This window comes from Coturnix japonica, chromosome 3, assembly GCF_054131305.1.
Source record: "Coturnix japonica strain WE chromosome 3, WE-NBRP24, whole genome shotgun sequence".
NCBI lineage: Eukaryota > Metazoa > Chordata > Aves > Galliformes > Phasianidae > Coturnix > Coturnix japonica.
The window spans coordinates 33169961-33187981 of NC_140665.1; the positions used below are offsets into that span (position 1 = coordinate 33169961).

An 18021-nucleotide genomic window follows, 5' to 3' on the forward strand; every position below is an offset into this window, starting at 1 on the left:
CACCATTCAGAGCTTGCAGATCATATAATCAATAAGCAAAACCAATTCCTTAATTTCACTACATCTATTACAGTTTTTCTCCTTTTCTTCTCCCTGCTCACAGCTCCTTACATCTTAGCTTCCCAAAGAATTATCTTTAAAACTACTGAGTGTAAAGTGTTAATGTACACAGAATAATGTCTAAATTGAATGAGATGCAATTTAGAGTGAAAAGTTAGTAATCATAGGAAAGCATGAAAATACAAAGTCCAGATTAGTACATGCACCCGCAGTTTATTCTGTTGCAGGCTGAAAGCATTGAAGAGTTGGGGGTAGTGTAGAACCAAGAATGCTGGCTGCACAGCAACACCTGCAAACCAGCACACGCTTTGAAATCTCATTGCTCAGAAACGTTCCCTGAGTATGACTGGCTGAGAACACAGTGGGCACAGCACAACTGAAGGAGAAGGTAGAATGGTCTACTCCCTCCCCAATGATGCAGCCCAGGTGGGAAGTACATAGAAAAAGCCCCTAGTGAGTTAAGTATAAAACCAATTGGCTTGGGTAGGAATTCAGGAAACGCTATTTGCTTCAATACTGCAGTTTCAGCCTGGAGTTTTACCATATTTATTAATTGCTGCCCTTCCAGAACAGTTCCATGTCTTCAGAACTCCAGAACTGCAACAGCAACCAAGCAGCCCAACTGCTGTCCACCTTCAATTCACACAATTCCTCCCCAGCATGTTACATATGAACATGCAATTTGAATACGGCATATTACACTTTTCTTCAATGATAGAACAGCTGCAGAGTCCTCCAGAGTAAAGAGGAAAATAAATCAAGCTACTGAAAATTATCTCAGGGAATTCAGGACTCTATCACTGTTCATTTTAATGTTTTCTTCCTATAAACTGGGAAGACTAATAAGGGTTTATTGAATCTCACTCATTATTTCTCCTTAATGATACAACATTGGCATAAACCTACCAAACCAACACCGTCACAGCTGTCCTTTTACCTATGCAACATTCCAACTAATGTTTTCTTTTAGTAGAAATCAGTTATAACACAACTCCAAAGCAAAAGCACCATCACCTCCAAGAAAGTGTGGTTACACAAAAGGCGTCCATTAAAGCTCACGTCCACACCAGGTCAGAATAACTACCAGATAGGAGACTGATAAAAGGTATCTAAATTATGCGCCATGTATATCTTTCAACCAGAATAACTTACTCCATGCATAGTACACAGAAATGCACTTGTGCAGACAACAACCTGTCCCCAAACAGAATCTCTCTCCAAAATGGGAGAATACATATTCTTACTAAACACTTCCAGCACTAGAATCGACCTGTGCTGTACCAGACATTGCAGTTATCCATTTTAAGCAACAGAAAAATGACAAGTTTTATGTATTGATCATAGATAACAAATAACCTCCTGTGACTCCTGAATGTGTCAAGTATAATGATTCTAACTTGATGATCAGCCATCCAGGAGAGATCAGGTCTGTGAAGGTTATCAGAGCAGGATTTATCCACTCACCTCAACAGCTGCACAGCTAACATCCCCTAAAGCACAATACACAAATCCCTACCAAAAAAGGGGGCATCAACCAACATCAAGGGGTCAGATTTGAAGGCCCCCTGCCTGGCAGTCCAGTGGCAACAGCGAGTTCTGCTGGCTAAGAGACTGAGCCACCTTGAGGTTCCCCAGAGCACACCTGCTTCAGCTTCCAAGCTGTGTCACAATAAAGCTTTAAACAGAATTCAATACAGTAATTTACACTCAAGATGCAACAGGGATCAAAACAGGTAAGTAGCTACATCCTCTTGGTCAAACATTAAAAGACCAATACCATCATCTTCACCTTCTGCTGACGACCCAACACACTTTGAAAGACGAACACTGAGTACTTCTAAGTGACAGTTAAAATCCATATATATAAAGTGAAAATTAAGTTGTATTATTGACATCCCTTAGATTGACTGAATAAAACTTCAGTTTAGCAATTTGCATTTGCATCTTTGTCTGTCAAACAGACAAAATTGTCAAGTATTTTGTTCTGCCTTAAGCCTGTTTTATCTTGCTAGCTCATGAAATAAAGTACCATTAAGAAATAAAGAAAACTCAAAGGCAAGAGAGAAAAAGTTTACTCCTTAATTCATGGATAAATCACCTCCCTGAATCCTCACTGCTTCAACTGCCACAGGTTTAGTCCAGCTGCAAAAGCATCTACAAGCCACTAGAAAACTTCCAGGTGTATGTTACTAAAAGTAATGAGCTACATTTTGAATCACACCTGCAATTCAACTCTACATTACCTTAAATTTCTACCAAATCCACATTAAATAACATGTAATTTTTTTTTTTAAATAAAGCTTTAAAATACTTAAAAGTACGTTATATGTTATAACAAATACTCCTCAAATAGATCCATCATGATGAAGCTTGTAGAATGTATCTCAGTTGGAAAATCTCCTTCACAGAGGGCAAATGACTTCACTTGCTCCTTGTTAAGCTTTGCTCTCACATACACTGTTGGAGGCAGATCTAGGTTCTTCAGTTTGCACTAAGTTGAACTAAGTACCAAGCCTGTGATATCTAAAGAAAAAAAGTATTTGACCCCAACTTATGCAATAAACACTTTTCTACCCATTTACCTTTCAACCTGCACTCTGAATGGAGAACCCAAATATCACGCAATCATATGGTAGAAAAGATGAAGATACCAGCTTGATTTCACCTGAGTATAATAAAAGCCCAACAAAACAACACAGCCACTTCCCTGGACATAAAAAAGGTTTTACAGATAAAAACCTACAGCAAAACAAGGAAGCTGGAACCTTGACAACATGTTTCCTCCATATTTTGAGGAAAAGGGTTGGATGACACCCAAATACAAGGGGAACAAAAAGGACTCACTTCCTTGTGGCTGCCATAACACCTCTGCCAATCACCATTTACAATGAAAGAATCAGAAAGTGTAAGCAGAAGAACAATCATTAGTTTTCCCAGCTGCTCTACATGCTCCTAAGAGAGTGAGTTTATAGAACTGGAAACATCACAGTGCAAGACGAAAGACACAGACATGCAAGTTAAACTCAAGCATACTTGTTAGTTCTCCCTAAAAGAACACTAAACATCCTTATTTCCACTTCATTGACTAAACACATTTCCAATATTCTCATGTTGGAGGATACACTACAAAAAGCTGTGGATTTGTGGGCTGAGGGGATGGATTTTGTCTTTGTATCATGCACATTAAGACGCCATTTCCAATTCTCCTTGTTTAGTCTGACCATTAACAGCTTATATAAGCCACTCAATTTTAATAAAGCCAAAATTAGGCAATGTTATCCTTCCAAGAAGAAGTTATTTTACCTACTAGACTTAAAATATAACACTACTAGATAAAGATTACAAGAATTAGTATTTCACAAGCTTATGGTCTTCTTAATACTGAAGATTTATTACTACAGAACATCCCAATAATCAGAATATTTTATGTGACAACTAAATTTCAGGAAAAAGTTGCACTAATTTCCCATGATCAACAATATATCATGAGTTTTACTACAGCGCTGATACAGAAATCCTAAACCAACTCCAACATTGACAACACTCCCTCAGTTTAGAAGTTCAGAATGCTAAGCTATAAAGACTCCTCAGTAACTTTTACACCTATTTTTAAAGGCAGGAAATCTCAAAACTCAACGGCATTGAAAAACATTACTTAGTCAGGAGATCCTACAGACAATAACTCCTCCGCTACAAATATCACAGAGACATATCTTACAAAAATGGATTACAACAAGTTGTGCAAATAACGAAACTTTCCAAAGTCATTAATTTTAATTGGTACCTAAAAGCTGCAAACGATCCTTGGCCATTGCCAAATTTGTCTTCATTTTAGACTGCAGACGCCGAGCCCGGTCACACTGATCACCTTACAACAAAAAGACCATGTTAACAGTTGGCAAATTAACATTTTAAACTGCTAAAACACTGACATCCAGCCGTCCCCCTTCTTCCTCCCACTCCTTAGCTACCCCCTCCACTTAGAAATGTCATTGCATAACTCATGCAGTTTTCCATTTAATCAAGATTTTGAAGTTTGTTGCTACAGTGTTTTACAATACTGCTCATAGAGAGGCAGACATCTATTCTTTTACCTCTCACACTGACCTAATATATACTCCTCTCCACAACATTTTTCTAAAAAGCAGTCAAATAAAATAGGTTTTTTAAGAAGCCTGAAAACTGACTAAGGGGCAAGTAAAAACAATCACTATGATAACGTGAAGAGGTTTAAATTCAGTTGACTCTGTCCCTTTACATCTCAAAATACCCAGAGTTCCACATATAAATATTACTACTTCTTGAAAATAACATCTGTTCAAGCTGAACTTTTTTAAGCTACACAGTCTAGGCTGTACCAAACGCTAATGGTGATGCTGCACAAGTAAAGCACCAGCATTTACTGCTCACAAACATTTCTGAACACATCAGAGAAACAAATCAGCAGTGTACAAAAGCAGCCCCAGAGGTTTTTAAATTTGTTTTTATATTATTTTTGAGGACAGAGATCCCTCACTACTACTATTTCTCTGTGTCATATACAGGTTCCTATGCTACAGCTCAAAATGTTTCCATATACTCAGAGAGCTTACTTCCTTTGTTGGAAGTGCTCAGATATTCTGGCATAAACTATCCAGAAATGCAATTTTAGATCCAAATCAGCACGGCTTTTACTGTTTCTTCCTTGTTTATACTGAAGAGATTATAAAAATCTGAATAAGTGAGAACATGAACTAATTCATGACTGTCAGCTTTGGCAAAACAAATCAAAACACATAAAAGGAAATGCCAAAATATTAACAAATTGAGTATTTTACAACTTTTTTTTTAGACGAGTCGATTATTTTGTAATGTCTGGAGCAAGAACTCCATTACAGACCTGAGCATTAAAGCGGAATAGAGAAATGGACCAGTGCTCACCTACAGCTTAAACTAGAATGAGAAACAACAAACCATTCCTAGCATGTACCATATTTAGCAATTATATCTCATTTTGAGGAAGCCATAAAACCAGTACTGACCAATAAAGCAAGTCTTTTTCACCAAACTCAAAACTGGCTTACCTTGACCAACAACTAACACAGCTATTCCTCTTTCCAGTTCTTCAATTCCTTTCTTGTACCATTCAACAGCTTGTTCCTTTTGTCCTGCTTAAAAAGGAAGTGAACCCATTATTTTGTGTAACGGATTAAAGTTCAGGAATGCTTCCATATAACACCACATAAAGTAAGTAAAGTAAAGATTTATTTGGACAAAATTCTGAAAGGGACACAGTCAGCTTCATATCTACTTAGCTCCAAATAAGCTTCTCTATTAACAACACCTATTACACCTGCCTCAAACCACCTACACCTGTTTTAGAACATACCTCATATACCTCAAAGAGATTGCTCCCCTTGTCAGCTGGGAGGAAGAGAAAGAAAGAAACCTACACATATTTACAACAGAAATGGTGAAGTGTGGGTTATTTCCTTCTGGAACATCAAATCAAGACAAGCACGTTAATCTTCCAGGGATACCTAATACCCAAGTAACACTAGAGGCATTGAAATTCAAGAAGAAAAGTGATGAGTCTGAGGTACTACCCACATGATATCAAATACTACTTCTGGTTTGGTTTTGTACAGAGCAGTTCACTTGCCATGAGTATATATTTTTTTCACTTTATCATTAAATAACTGCATTACAGGTGTATGTCAACTTGTACACGAAGTAAAATACACATGGCCTTGAAAAGAACAAGAGTACTAGTAGTGTTCTAAATGGAAATCACAGCAAATATAGCCATCAACATGCCTACACCTGCAGTATCTAGTACCATGAAAACAAATGATCTATTGAAAGAAACTCAGATCTACATAATTCCTCCCCTCCTATAGATATCCTTTAGTCAGGAGCTATCTCGCTGCATACTGACAGGTGCTTTTTCAAGTTAGCAGTGCCATAACTAAGCCTACCTTTCCAGCAAGGCGTACAGGCTTAATTAGTTATACTTAATGTGCTGATGAGCACTAAGAAGCTCCTAGTGCTGGGAGAAAAAAAATACCTAGAATGAAGTCTTCAGATATTATCACCTTGGTTTCAGAGGAGATAACAAAAGTATTCATAAATGCCAGTTAGCGGTAACTGCGTCGCTTCTTTATTCAAACCCTTCTATAACTTCAATCCCAGATGTATTTATTGATTTATTTTTTACAAAATTTCAGTGCCAGGAAAATATTTCAACACATTTCTAGAGAAAAACCTTGAGATGATTCCTTCTCCCCATCCAGATGAAAACCCTTTTATTAACTTTCAGCAGGTTTTCCTGTGCAGCTAACCCCATACTTAACCTTTTTACCAATAAAGAACGCAGGAGAAGCACCTCTCTACAGCTTGGGAATCATTTCATTTCTACCCTTCTTCCACCATCCTCACACACCCTGACTGTTAAGGAAAAGCTATCAAAGTGAAATAACAAAAGCTGCGTGGCTACCATCTCTCTTGCAGCCTTTTTTCCTTCTCACCTACAGAAATAGTGTCAGCTGCAGTGCAAGCTTAACGCTGCTTAAAGCCATTAGAAAAGAAATGTGAAGCGATCCCAGCCACCCTTGCTATCGCTTGAGTCACGCTGCTCCTTTGAAGAGCAGTCCCAGACGTGCTGAGCACATCACTAAATCCCACCTCCACCTTCTAACAGAAGGAAGTTCTGAAAGAAGAGCCCCAGCCCAGCTGCTTGCAAGGGCAGCACTGCGCCCACACACAACCACTTACACATTCCCAGGGGCAAAGGCATGAAGACTCTTCAGAAGTCACTCATTCACTACACAGGGAAGGAGACAGCATTCTTCAGAGCAGCCTCTGCTGCTGTGTTTTGATCTGTGACTGAAGTGTTGATAAGACACCTGATTTGCCTGCCACCGAGCAACACTTGCACAGCCTCAAAGATTTCTTCTGCTCACTACACTGCCCCAGTGAGAAGGCTGGAGTGCACACAGCACAGGACAACTGACTCAAACTGGACAAAGAAATACTACATACCATGTAACATCATGCCCAGAAATACAGATTTAGGTAGAAGAGTAGGTGTATGTGTGTGGGGGGCTGGCTTTCATCACTCAGAACCTGGCAGGGCACAGGTCTGCTTGCAGGGAGGTACCAAGGGAGTGCCTTCCTGCCATGTGTTCCCCTGTCCCTCCCCTTCACTCCTTGTACTTTCTGCCCACAGATTCTCACTTCTACTCCTCCTGCTCTCTACCCACCGCTCTCAGCTGACTGGCAGCCACCACACCATTATTTGCGGGAGGCCTGCCCAGAGAAATACAAGGCACTAAGCTGGACTTCAAAAATACCACAACACTAACACTCATTTCCAAACAATATACAAGCTTGTAAGCGATCAGAAACGATACCATAACTGTGGACCTTCCAGAGTGGCAAGAACTCCATGTAACTGACATTATGTTAACTAATCCAGTAATTCCAACCATTTCATATACTACACCTAACAAACTGTTTCTACTGAAAGCTACAAAAAGCTATTTAAATAAAAAGCAAGTTAGAAGGTACACACATACAACAGTGGTATGAGCAAAACAGAAGAGCAGACAGTCAATCTGTGTATTAAAGCAAACCAATCTCCTCAGTGACACAGCCAATGCACTTGTGCTTGCTGTACTGACTGCAAAGTCTGCTTTCTTAGTAAATATACTCAACTAACACAAACATGACATCTCTAAGAATACTCATAAAACAAGCCAATGATGAATCAAGATGTGCAGGTTCCCCCTCCCAACCACCAAACCACCTGTTCCATAGCTGTGCTTTTAAACCAGCAATTCTGCCTTGGCCAATGCACAGAGCTGCCATCAGCACCACCGAGCTCCCACATCTGTTCTGAGCTGACTTCAATGCACACACACTGCTTTCCTCTCTCCAGAGCTTACTGTTGCCACTCCCAAACTCCCAGTGCAGCAGAGCTCGGACAGTGTGCCCAGCAGGCCACTTCCAGCAGGGGCCTACCGCAAGGGTGTCAGTGTTACTGCTTCTCTAGGAGGCTGCACAGACAGCCCAGCCAAAAGGGTAGAGCAAGGTCTGCTGACTCTCCCTGAGGATTTTAGAACACGCACAACCCACAGGGCTGCCTCTGGGTGCTGACAGTTGTGCTGTTGTATTTAGGCCAAACATTCGGCCTGGAGAAGTGAGGGCTCAACAGAGACCTGATGGAAGGTGACCTTCCAGTACTAAATGGAGCTTATAAAGCAGGAAGGAAATCAACTATTTACATGGGTAGGTGGGGTAGGACAAGGGAGAATGGCTTTAAATGAAAAGCAGTGAGATTAACGTTAGATGTCAAAGGGGAAGTGTTTACTTAGAGGGCGGTGAGGCATTGGCACAGCTGTCCAGAGAAGCTGCAGGTGCTCCAGAGGCACACAAAGCTGGGCTGGATGGGCCCTGGGCAGCTGAGCGGGTGGGGGGCAGCCCTGCAATGACAGGGGGTGGGACTGGGTGGGCTCTGAGGCCCCTCCCAACACAAACCGCTCTGTGACTCTGTTATTCACATAGATATATCAAAAACTTAAGTACAGAAGTGGTTTGGTTGGGTTGCTTTAACCTCCTGGACAAAAAACAAACCCACAGAACAACACCACAACCACAACACAAAAGACAGGTGCAGCACCCTCACTCCCGCATTCACCTCCCTAAAGCCTATTTACCAGTCACACTGCGAGGAGTGTTTTTCGCCTGTCAAACCCGCCCCTACCTCTCTCGTCCTCGTCGATGCGCAGCGCCATGGAGATGCACTCGAATGCCCGCTTGTGGCACGCCCGCACCCGCTCGGCCGCCCCGCCGGGCTCGGGCGCGTCGCCGGCCCTGCTGCTCTTGGAGGCCATGAGCGCGCCGCGGGACAGGCGCTCGCAGAGCCAGGCGACCAGCAGCCCGAGCTGGAAGGCGACGAAACGGAGCAGGGCGAAGGCGGCGAACAGCGGGTACGAGAAGTAGTACAGGTTCCGCTTGTGCGGGGACGCCGCTGCCGCCGCTGCCGCCCCCGCCGGCGGCGCGGGGGGAGCCGGCCCGGACGGCGCGGAAGGAGAGGCCCCTGCGGCGGGAGGCGCGGAGCTGGAGCCGGCTGAGCCCTTCTTCTTCCCTTTGCCGCCCGGAGAATTCATTCACCGCCGTCGCCATAACCCGCTGCCAGCGACTGACAACAACCGGCCATGGCGGCGACGGCGGCGACGCCCCTTTCGCTCGGCCCCGGGGGAGGAGCGCTGACGGCGGCCGGGCGGAGCGCTCCCGGCGCCGCTATTGTGGAGGCGCGGCGGCAGCAGCCACAATAGAAGGCGGGGCTCACACCGCGGGGCCGCCACCCGCAGCTACGGACGAGCGGGAGGCGGCGCTTCGCTGTGCGCGGGCGCAGATCGCCGTGCTACGGCCGCTGCAGTGCGACCGCTTCACTTACAGCCAAACAGTTTACGACACCTGCGCTGCCGGCTGTGGTTGCTACGGCTCCACCGTCCTGTCGGGAAGCGAAGCGGCGTGCAGCGGGAACTGCGCGGTGAAAGCGGGACGGGGCGGCGGGTAATAGTAATAGTGACAGTAATAGTGATAGTAATAGTGATAGTCTGGGGCGGGTTGGAAGGGACCTTAGAGATCATCCAGTCCAACCCCCCGGGATTCGAGCCTCTGTGCTGCAGAGCGGCACTTCTACCACTTGTGCCACAGGGGGGATTCGAACCCCGGGCCCTGGTGTTGCAAGGCGGCATTGCTACCACTGCGCCACCGGGGCACAACGACCGGGTGTCGGGGTGATGGGGCTGTAAAGCGAGCCGAAGAGGGAGCGGAAGGGAAACGCTTGTCTCGGTGTCGATCTCAGCCGACTGAGTGGATTGTGTTGTTGCTTTTCAAGATCGCTGTACGTCCAGCAGATCCCACCTTGGAAGCCATGGAGGCGGAACAGATCATGGAGGGGCAGCCGCAGGTACGGCAAGGAGTGTTTGCTGTGCCTCGTGGTACGTGTGTAAAACAAGTGTTTGTGCTTCGCTGACCGTGTGCTCTTTTTACAGGTCCCAGAAAATCCCCATTCTGAATATGGGCTCACTGAAAACGTAGAGGTAATGCAGATTTTATTGCTATAAAGTGCGGCAGGGATCAGTTATATGTTGGGTCTGAACTTAATAGCCAATGCTCCTAAGAAAGAGAGTTGGGATCTGCACCAGCAGATTGCCTTTCAGCTCCTTAGTGCGTTGTCTTGTGTTGCTTCTGTAGGACAGAATGCTGCTGAAGTAAGTAATGAGTGTTCAACAGGTGTTTAAGAAACGTCAGGATAGGGAGCTAGGAGACATGGTTTAGGGGTTTCCTGTAGGTATGGTAAAGGGAGGATGGTTGGACTAGATGATCTTACAGGTCCTTTCCAAGCTTGTGATTCTGTGATTCACGAACGTTTTGATGAGATTCCTTTGAGAAGTATCCTGTGATGGCTGCCAGTAACAAACCGTGCTGCAGACAGGCTTTCATTACGGGGTGGAGGATCGGAGTCAATGGCATTTCTATGAAAGTATCAAAGAGAGGGATTTTTTAATATCCTTGTAAATGGGAACATGGGATCACAGTAATCTAAGCGAGCTGTAATTACTTATGCTGATAGGGCAGACAGAGTCCAGTCTGCCTCTGCTGCAGGTAACAGTGTGGGTTAGAATGTATTATTCCAACTCTGTGATGTTCATTTACTGCTGTTAGTGAGGTTTCATCTCCCTCCACTGTAAGATGAAGCTTTAGCTAAAGCTTTGCTGAAACTTCTCAAACATCCTTAGTGACTGAGCACCCTCAAAGTTGCCTGCACATCTCCATATCCTCTGCAGTCATAGCACACGGGTTGTATGGTTGTATATCTCTGTAGATGGTGTTGTGTATGCTGGCAGCAGTATGTGTTCTTTCTTTAACTGGAGTTAATAGTTTCAAGATGTTTCAGGCACCTGGAACCATTTTGTGGATCTTTTCTTCAAGTATCCGGTACTTTACTGTGGTCTGAAAGTGCTTGGGATCAACAGAGTCACATTTGTATTGGAAGTGCAGGCATGCGGAACCATTCAGCTGGAGCTGCTCAGGCTAAAGTTACACCTAAGACTGTTTTCTTAGAACAGAGACTCCTCTGGTTTAAGCTTGTCCAAGGAAAAATGCACACTTAAGCTTCCTTAAAAGATGTAAAGAAGTCGTTTTCAGTGTGCTTGCAGAGAAAAAGGTTCAAAGTAGATCTTACTGCTATTACCAATGTTCATTCACTTTTCCTTCAGAGGATAGTGGAAAATGAGAAGTTAAATGCAGAGAAAACATCGAAGCAGAAGGTGGATCTTCAATCATTACCCACACGTGCCTACTTGGATCAGACTGTTGTACCTATCTTGCTACAAGGACTTGCTGTTCTTGCAAAAGAGAGGTAAGATACTGAAATGTTCCTTCTGTCCTAAGGAAGAAAGTAGGTCTCAGACTTGGGTAGCGTGTCACCTTTTTTGACCTTACGCACCAGATATGCTTTTGTTGGCTTGATGTACGAAAGCCATTACAACAAGTTCAAAAAAATACTGTGATTGTAACAGGATGTGTTCCTCACTGAGCTGCACATGGCGTGGTTAAAGTTATTTAATGAATTTCTTGGCTTACAATGAGGTTTGCTACTGCAGAGTCTTTTGTAGGGAAAATATTATTTTTCATTAATTTTATCACATAATTTACCTCACAAAAACAGAAGAAGTTGTTCTAATTTTGAACAAGATTTCTACAGTATGGGATTATAGAGTTCTGCTTGCCATTCAAAAGGAAGAAACAAATGCAAATCAGGCCTGACATATCTCTTCATAAGAAATTTAAAACACTTTCTAATGGATGAGACTGACCCTGCAGTGTTAATGCAGTAATACAACAAAGCAAAGTTAATCCTTTAAGCAAAGACTGTTCTGTCAAAGTGCCTCAAATCTCTTATCAGGCAACATAGAAGCATATTCTTTAACAAACTACTAACAAAGTAGTTCACCTTGTCCAAAAGAATTTCTATCTCAACTATTGGTGAGTCACACCAACTTCTCAGTTTTGCTGAAATAACATTATCAGAAGCTGGTTTGGATGAATGACCTCACTGTACCTGTGGCCAGAACAACAATTAGCAGTGCCTTAACCTCTGAAGGTATTGTGAATTTGAACTGAATTATACAGGCTGCTAGCAAAGCACAAGAGCATGTAGGAAGGTGTGCCCTGCCCCTGAGGCAGCACGCTGATCTTCAGTTACCATCAGTGGGAGTTCTGCTGTAGACTGAATGTCATTTGGGGAGGAATCAGCACAACTTTTTTTTAAGTCTGTTGGTCTTAATTGAAGGAGTCAACAAACATATGTAAACACGAATCCAGATGACAGGCTGTTTAAGTCTCCAAAAAGCTTTTGGCAGTCTGTCACTAAGGGCTGTTAAAGAGAGTTAGCTTGCTGTGGGACAGAAGGAAAAGGTTTCATGTGTGAGGAGCTGGTTGGATGATGCAAGACATAGAATGGAAGTAAACGATGAATTTCCGTGGTGAACAAAACTCACCACTATAATCATGGAAAGGATCATTTGCAACAGTTTGAAGAAGTTAGTGCCAGTTTGTTAGTGATTCTGGGTTTTACAGAATAGCCTGGGTTTGCTGTTTTGGGTTTTGTGTGTGTGTGTGTTGATCGGTCTGTAAATAACAGCACACGAATTTTATAAGCTGACCATTACCCTTACAGAAAATATCTTCTGAATAAATAAAGACTTGGAACGCTAGGATTTAGAAATCCGAGTGGTACAAATACAATGTCACTACTTAAACCTTTAACGCTCTTGTATTTTGAATGTTTTGTGTAATTCCAGTTCCCCTGTATTCTGGTACAACGTGAAAAAGTAGAGAAAGGAGTGACAAAGGGGTCATAAGATGGAATGTCACTTGTGGAGGGTGTGACTGAATAGATAGTACTGCAGCCTGTCTGAAAGAAAATATATTAGGAGTATGATTAATTATGAATAGCGAGATGATGGATTGGAATGGATTGCATTTTCTCTTCTGATACAATAATGAAATTAAGCTAGCAGGTAGAAAATTCATAATTGGAAAAAGAAGGAGGTGGTTCTTCATAGGTCACATAATTAAGTTATGTAACTTTTTAGTTGGGGTTGAGGACATTAGTGCTTTATTTGGGCTAAAGGAACAGCTGGTCAATGTTGTAGAGGGATCCACCCAGTATTCTTTTCGCTCCTCATAATGATATTGGCTCACCACTATGACCTTTGGTCTAACCCAAAGTGGTATAAGCAAGCTCATCATCTGTTTTGAGACAGAATTCATCTTAGTGAGAATAAGAAACTTCTTACAAAGCATGGCCAGTATGCAAACATTTCATGGCCTGAAAGTTAAAGCACTTTTCAAATGGAAGTTTTTGTTCTTTAAGAAGAGATAGTAGTTGCCACAAACCAGGCAAACACTTGTAATGCACAAATGTCCCTAAGGCAGTGCCTCAGGGCTTGAGAGGAGTTGTGTTGCTTTTCAGAGAAGGCAACTAGTTCTTCACCTGCCCAGTTCCATATAATAGAAAATAATTGCTTTTGATTTACTTCCTTATTTTTTTCTTTTTCTTACAGACCGCCAAATCCCATTGAATTTCTAGCAGCGTATCTTTTAAAAAACAAGTCACAATTTGAGGACCGAAATTAACTCCATTACAATGAGGACAATTTGGCTGCTAGACTGAAACGCTTATTTGTTGCAATCTGTTTTCTGCTGTAAAAATCCTTTGGAGCCGTAGTGTTGTCTCTCTTAATCGCACAATTTGCTTTACCTTTTGGAGTTATTTAAGGAAGAACACTTTACATTTTATTTGTTCACTTGTTTTAAACTAGCTAGTCAGAGTCTTTCAAAATAAAATACTGAAACTGCACTACTGGATGAAAGGCTGAATAATTCACTGGGGACACGTCACCTGCATGCAAGAAACAAAAGGAATACAATTATGGGAATCACAGTGGTTGTAATGTCTATAACTTAACTTGATTTTATTTTGCACTCTTCCCGTGCAAAGTATCTAAACACAATGTAAATTAAGTGTAGTTACAATTGATTTTGAGGATGGGTTGATAAAGTAGAGAACTTAATTCAAAACACTGGGAAGTTTTTAGTTTAAAACATAATTAGGTTTACCTGCAGACAGCGTCCAACACTTCAGATGCTTTTATTAATGCTGTGCTGTTAAGCATTTGTTGATCTCTTGTGGCTGGTGTGCTAGATTTAGCTGACAGAAAGTTTAAAGGGACTCAACAGTTTGGTAATTCAGTTCTCTGTTCTGCTAATCCTAGTTGGTGCATCCTTTCTCTGTCAAGCATAATTCTGAGCTATCTCGGTGAAATACTGAACCTTGTTTCCCCTCCCTCCCCCCCTTAGGTTTACTAACATCTCTTTTTGTTTCCTATTCTTAACATTTTCTCCTGACCTTTTCTTGTTTATTTTTCCTGTAATCCCCTCAGAAGAGGTGAAAGCTACAGGGCTCAATGTACAGTATTAAAAAAGCATAGCAGAAGAATGTGAAGACAGAATTAAGACAGTAAAAAAACAATTAAAATACCATCAAAAACATGAAAATCTGAATATTGTAGCTGAAGAACAGGCTCACTGTTACTGACAATGTGTGCAGGGACTAGACAGCTAGACTACACTGGACTCCTTCAGGTATCTGCACAGCTCTTGGATCATCCTTAAGTCTCAAAGCATCAGTACAAGCTTTCAGGTGAGCTATTCCTCCAGCAGCACGTCAGCTATTCACCTGTCACCGCCATTTGGTACATGGAGTAACCTGCTGTTGTCTCCCAATGAGACTAGATAAAGTGAATGAAAAAGCCATGTTCACAAGATAATGGTATTAGTATATTTACTATAGCTGTTCCACTGGGAAGCTTCATCCAAGAAAGTAACGCAAAATATTACCAGGAACAGTGAATGTAGGAGCTCTTGAGGTATTTTACCGACTCATAGAAGGGTTCAACACATCAGCAGGAAAGTGCAACCATATTCCTTTACTTGTGAACTGATCTTCAATAACTAGGACTACCCACAAGGGGAACATCCTGTAACAGGAAGAAGACAGTGAGTTACTATTATCAGATCACGTCTGAGTATTCCAGTTTTCAAAGTTAAGGAAGTAATGATAATTTATAAAGCATTTACCTCTTCAAACTCTTCCCAGCTACAAAGAAAGAAAGAGAAAATGATACCAAGAGGTGTGACACATTTCCCATTATAGTTTAGAAAGAAAGGAGTATGATGTTTTTACTACAGAAAAGACCAATTCAGAAGGCTTCAAGATAAAACGTATTTAATTTTGAAATACAAACTAAATAGCAATGATGTTATTTCTATAAAAATAGGAACTAATTGATAAAATGGAGAATAGATGTAAGGCACCACAAATGATTAAAATAAAAGCTTGAAGATATAAATGAAAACAGTAACTTTAGTAGCACTACTAAACAGATGAAAGCCATATCTCTTGAACAACTATTCTTTCATTTTCCTTACAGTTCCCTGGTAACTGAATTAGTTTACCCTCAAAAGGGCAGTAAAATTAGGCAGAAAATAAACCAATTTGTGGTTAGTAGTACAGCACAATTTCCAAGGTGACCATTTCAGATCCAATATATAAAAGTTACCATTCAGTAAGCAGAAAAAGAATATATTATCCTCTTATATGATCTGAGATGCTATTACATTACAGAGGAAGTGGTAACATTTCTCTTAAGTAATATGAAGCTTGGGGGGGAGCTGCTTTTAATGCTAGAAGGAAGGACTGCCATGAACAACAGGCTCCTCGTGTGGTGAATGACAGCCGGGAATGACAGTTATTAAAGAGCATAGAATCATAATACCGATGGCAGCGAACAAGTTCTTAAGAAGGGTGTAGACTAGAAATGGACAATGGGGAAAGCAAGACAGGGAAGAACACAAAGCACGTGTAAGAGGACAAGAGAACAAAAGACAGGGAAGCAGAAGAGCTAGAAAACTGGGCCAGTTAAGACCTGTGTCACCCAAGCAAGGCATAGGACATAATTCAGGAAAACCCTGCTGTCGAGTACACACCAAGCCGCAAGTCATTCTTGCCACAGTCTGCCTTCATGCTTCCAGGTAGGGACAAATCAGCCAACAGAAATATATGTGCAGGGAGGGTCTGTGATTAAGGGGATGCTGACTTGAAAGATCTGTCTATGTGTTGAGTCAGCCCTGCCCTGCACATTAGAGAAAACATGACTGAAATTGATCCGAACAGATAAGTGTTCCTGTTACCTCTCCCTGTACAAATGATGCTCAGAACAATTGCAAACAAAGCAGGAGAAGCTCTTGACCTTGCTCATGCTCCAACAGCACTCAGTGAGCCCAGTTCCTCAGCCTCACTTCCATTCCTCTGTGTGCTGAGCAGCAGGAACCCCAGCACCAGCTTCTCCTGTTTAACTGAAGAGCTGCCTACTTGTATTTCTGCCTCTTTACCAGCCCTTACGCAAAGAAACTATTCACAATCGGGAGGTGGTGATTAAAAGTTCATAAAGAAGAGCCCACAAATCACTGACTACTGCTTATGTCTACCTGGGATGAGGAGTGATGACAAAAAACAACCCTAGTGTCACCCTTGCCAGTGGAAATTGCTCCTGTAGTACTGCAGATGAGAAGCTGTGTCAGGAAGAGGTAGAATCAAATGCTGTTGTCAGGGTTATTACATCCCCCTCATGGTGAGACCGGTATTGGGGGAGCAGAAGATGATTCTCGCTCATGAACATGACCTGAAGCACTCAGCTACAGTGCTGGCCTTTCTGATCCTCAGGATGCACCTCAAGCAATGCCTTTATCCCCATGTTTCCTTTGTTCTGCTGTTCAAGAAAAAACCCAAACAAACCCAACAAGCTGTGTGTTTTGCCTGCATTTACAGCTTTGGCTGTAAGACTTTTCAAAGAATAAAATGGCACTGGGGGAGAAGGAGAATACATCTCCTGAGCTGACCCGTGTGCTTTCCACCTTGCAATGTATAAGCGTACCTCTATCTGGATGGCTGCCACCTTCCCTTCTCTCCTGGCTGTATCTGATATGGCAGTGGCAAAAGGGGCCTCTTCCCCTGTTCGTACTGGCCACGCTTCTCTTCCCAATTCGCCTTATTAGCCATTTTGAGCTGAGCTTGGCGTCTCCATAGCAGCAGTCCATTCACCATTAAAGGGGTGGGGAAGGACTAAGCCGAGAATTAGAGGCTTCTACACGGTACACCCCCAGCCTGTGCTGCGTGCCACAGCGGCAGAGCCGTGCGCGTACGGACGGGAGCGGCTGGGAAACTGCGCCGCCTCAGAAAAGGGAGCTTCGGCCTCAGGCCTCCCGGAGAACTGTGCTCCGTCAGCCTGCGACCGCTGGATCTGACGGCCCTGATGGATCTGACGGCCCCGCTGGAGCAGCCCTACAGGCCGCCTGCAGCAGAGCACTGACAGACCGCACGGCACCCTCGGCCGGCGCGGCCTCCCCTCATCTGACCCTCACTCGTAATCTTCCCTTCTACCACGGAGACACGGCCCGGCCAATCAGCGACGGCAGAAGCGGCAACCACGGCAACGCGCCCGGCCAATCGCCGTGGGGCTCCGGCTCCTGGCCCCGCCCCTTTCCGCCCTCCCCCCGGCGGCGGCTCCGCTCCGTTCCGGGCCCGTCAAAGCGGGGGGCGGGCGCGGCCGGTCCGGGCGCCCAATGGCGGCGAGGCTTTTGCTTTCGTGCCCAATGGGGGAGCGGCGCCCGCGCGGCCCTTAGAGCACGGCAGCCGAGCCGGGCCAAACCCGGTCGCGGCCGCGTCCCCGTTCTCTCCGCGTCCCCCACCCGCCGGCGCGGAGTTGGCGGCGGCGGCCTCGAGCTTCGTCCCCGCCTCCCCCCCCGGCGTCCCCCGCGGGGCGAGCGCCTGCGGCCGAGCGC

At 43.6% G+C, this 18021-nt stretch overlaps 2 protein-coding genes and 1 long non-coding RNA gene across 7 annotated transcripts in view; 1 reads left to right on the plus strand and 2 right to left on the minus strand.

The window, feature by feature from the left end:
• SPAST (spastin) overlaps nucleotides 1-9301 on the minus strand; it is a 28876-nt gene extending 19575 nt beyond the window's left edge. For 2 of the 4 annotated variants that reach the window (XM_015857606.3, XM_015857604.3), the window contains exons 1-3: nucleotides 8804-9301; nucleotides 5124-5207; nucleotides 3845-3928 (exon numbers count right to left, since the gene is read on the minus strand). In XM_015857606.3, the coding sequence (XP_015713092.2) occupies nucleotides 3845-3928; nucleotides 5124-5207; nucleotides 8804-9209 (574 nt within the window). In that variant the 5' untranslated portion in view covers nucleotides 9210-9301. Of the gene's footprint in view, nucleotides 1-3844; nucleotides 3929-5123; nucleotides 5211-8803 lie in introns of all 4 variants that reach the window. The other 2 variants (XM_015857605.3, XM_015857603.3) reach the window with 1 other exon arrangement.
• A 152-nt stretch (nucleotides 9302-9453) lies between these two features.
• DPY30 (dpy-30 histone methyltransferase complex regulatory subunit) lies at nucleotides 9454-13978 on the plus strand. Its single transcript, XM_015857618.3, has 5 exons — nucleotides 9454-9595; nucleotides 9947-10018; nucleotides 10104-10151; nucleotides 11331-11473; nucleotides 13683-13978. The coding sequence occupies exons 2-5, from the start codon at nucleotides 9983-9985 to the stop codon at nucleotides 13753-13755; spliced, it is 300 nt and encodes a 99-aa protein (XP_015713104.2). The 5' UTR covers nucleotides 9454-9595; nucleotides 9947-9982; the 3' UTR covers nucleotides 13756-13978.
• Nucleotides 13979-14948: 970 nt separating this feature from the next.
• On the minus strand, nucleotides 14949-17592 carry LOC146761348 (uncharacterized). 2 transcript variants are annotated; one of them, XR_014944713.1, is made up of 3 exons: nucleotides 17115-17592; nucleotides 16669-16949; nucleotides 14949-15158 (listed from the first exon to the last, which is right to left on the minus strand). It is a non-coding gene; the product is annotated as an uncharacterized LOC146761348 (long non-coding RNA). The 2 variants fall into 2 exon arrangements; XR_014944712.1 differs by lacking the exon at nucleotides 16669-16949.
• Nucleotides 17593-18021: the final 429 nt, after the last annotated feature.

What these genes read in the sequence shown, in the direction of transcription:
- DPY30 (XM_015857618.3), top strand. Translation starts at nt 9,983, where the DNA reads ATGGAGGCGGAACAGATCATGGAGGGGCAGCCGCAG. An exon ending in TCATGGAGGGGCAGCCGCAG is followed by an intron (nt 10,019 to 10,103) that starts GTACGGCAAGGA and finishes CTCTTTTTACAG; the next exon opens with GTCCCAGAAAATCCCCATTC. An exon ending in GGCTCACTGAAAACGTAGAG is followed by an intron (nt 10,152 to 11,330) that starts GTAATGCAGATT and finishes CTTTTCCTTCAG; the next exon opens with AGGATAGTGGAAAATGAGAA.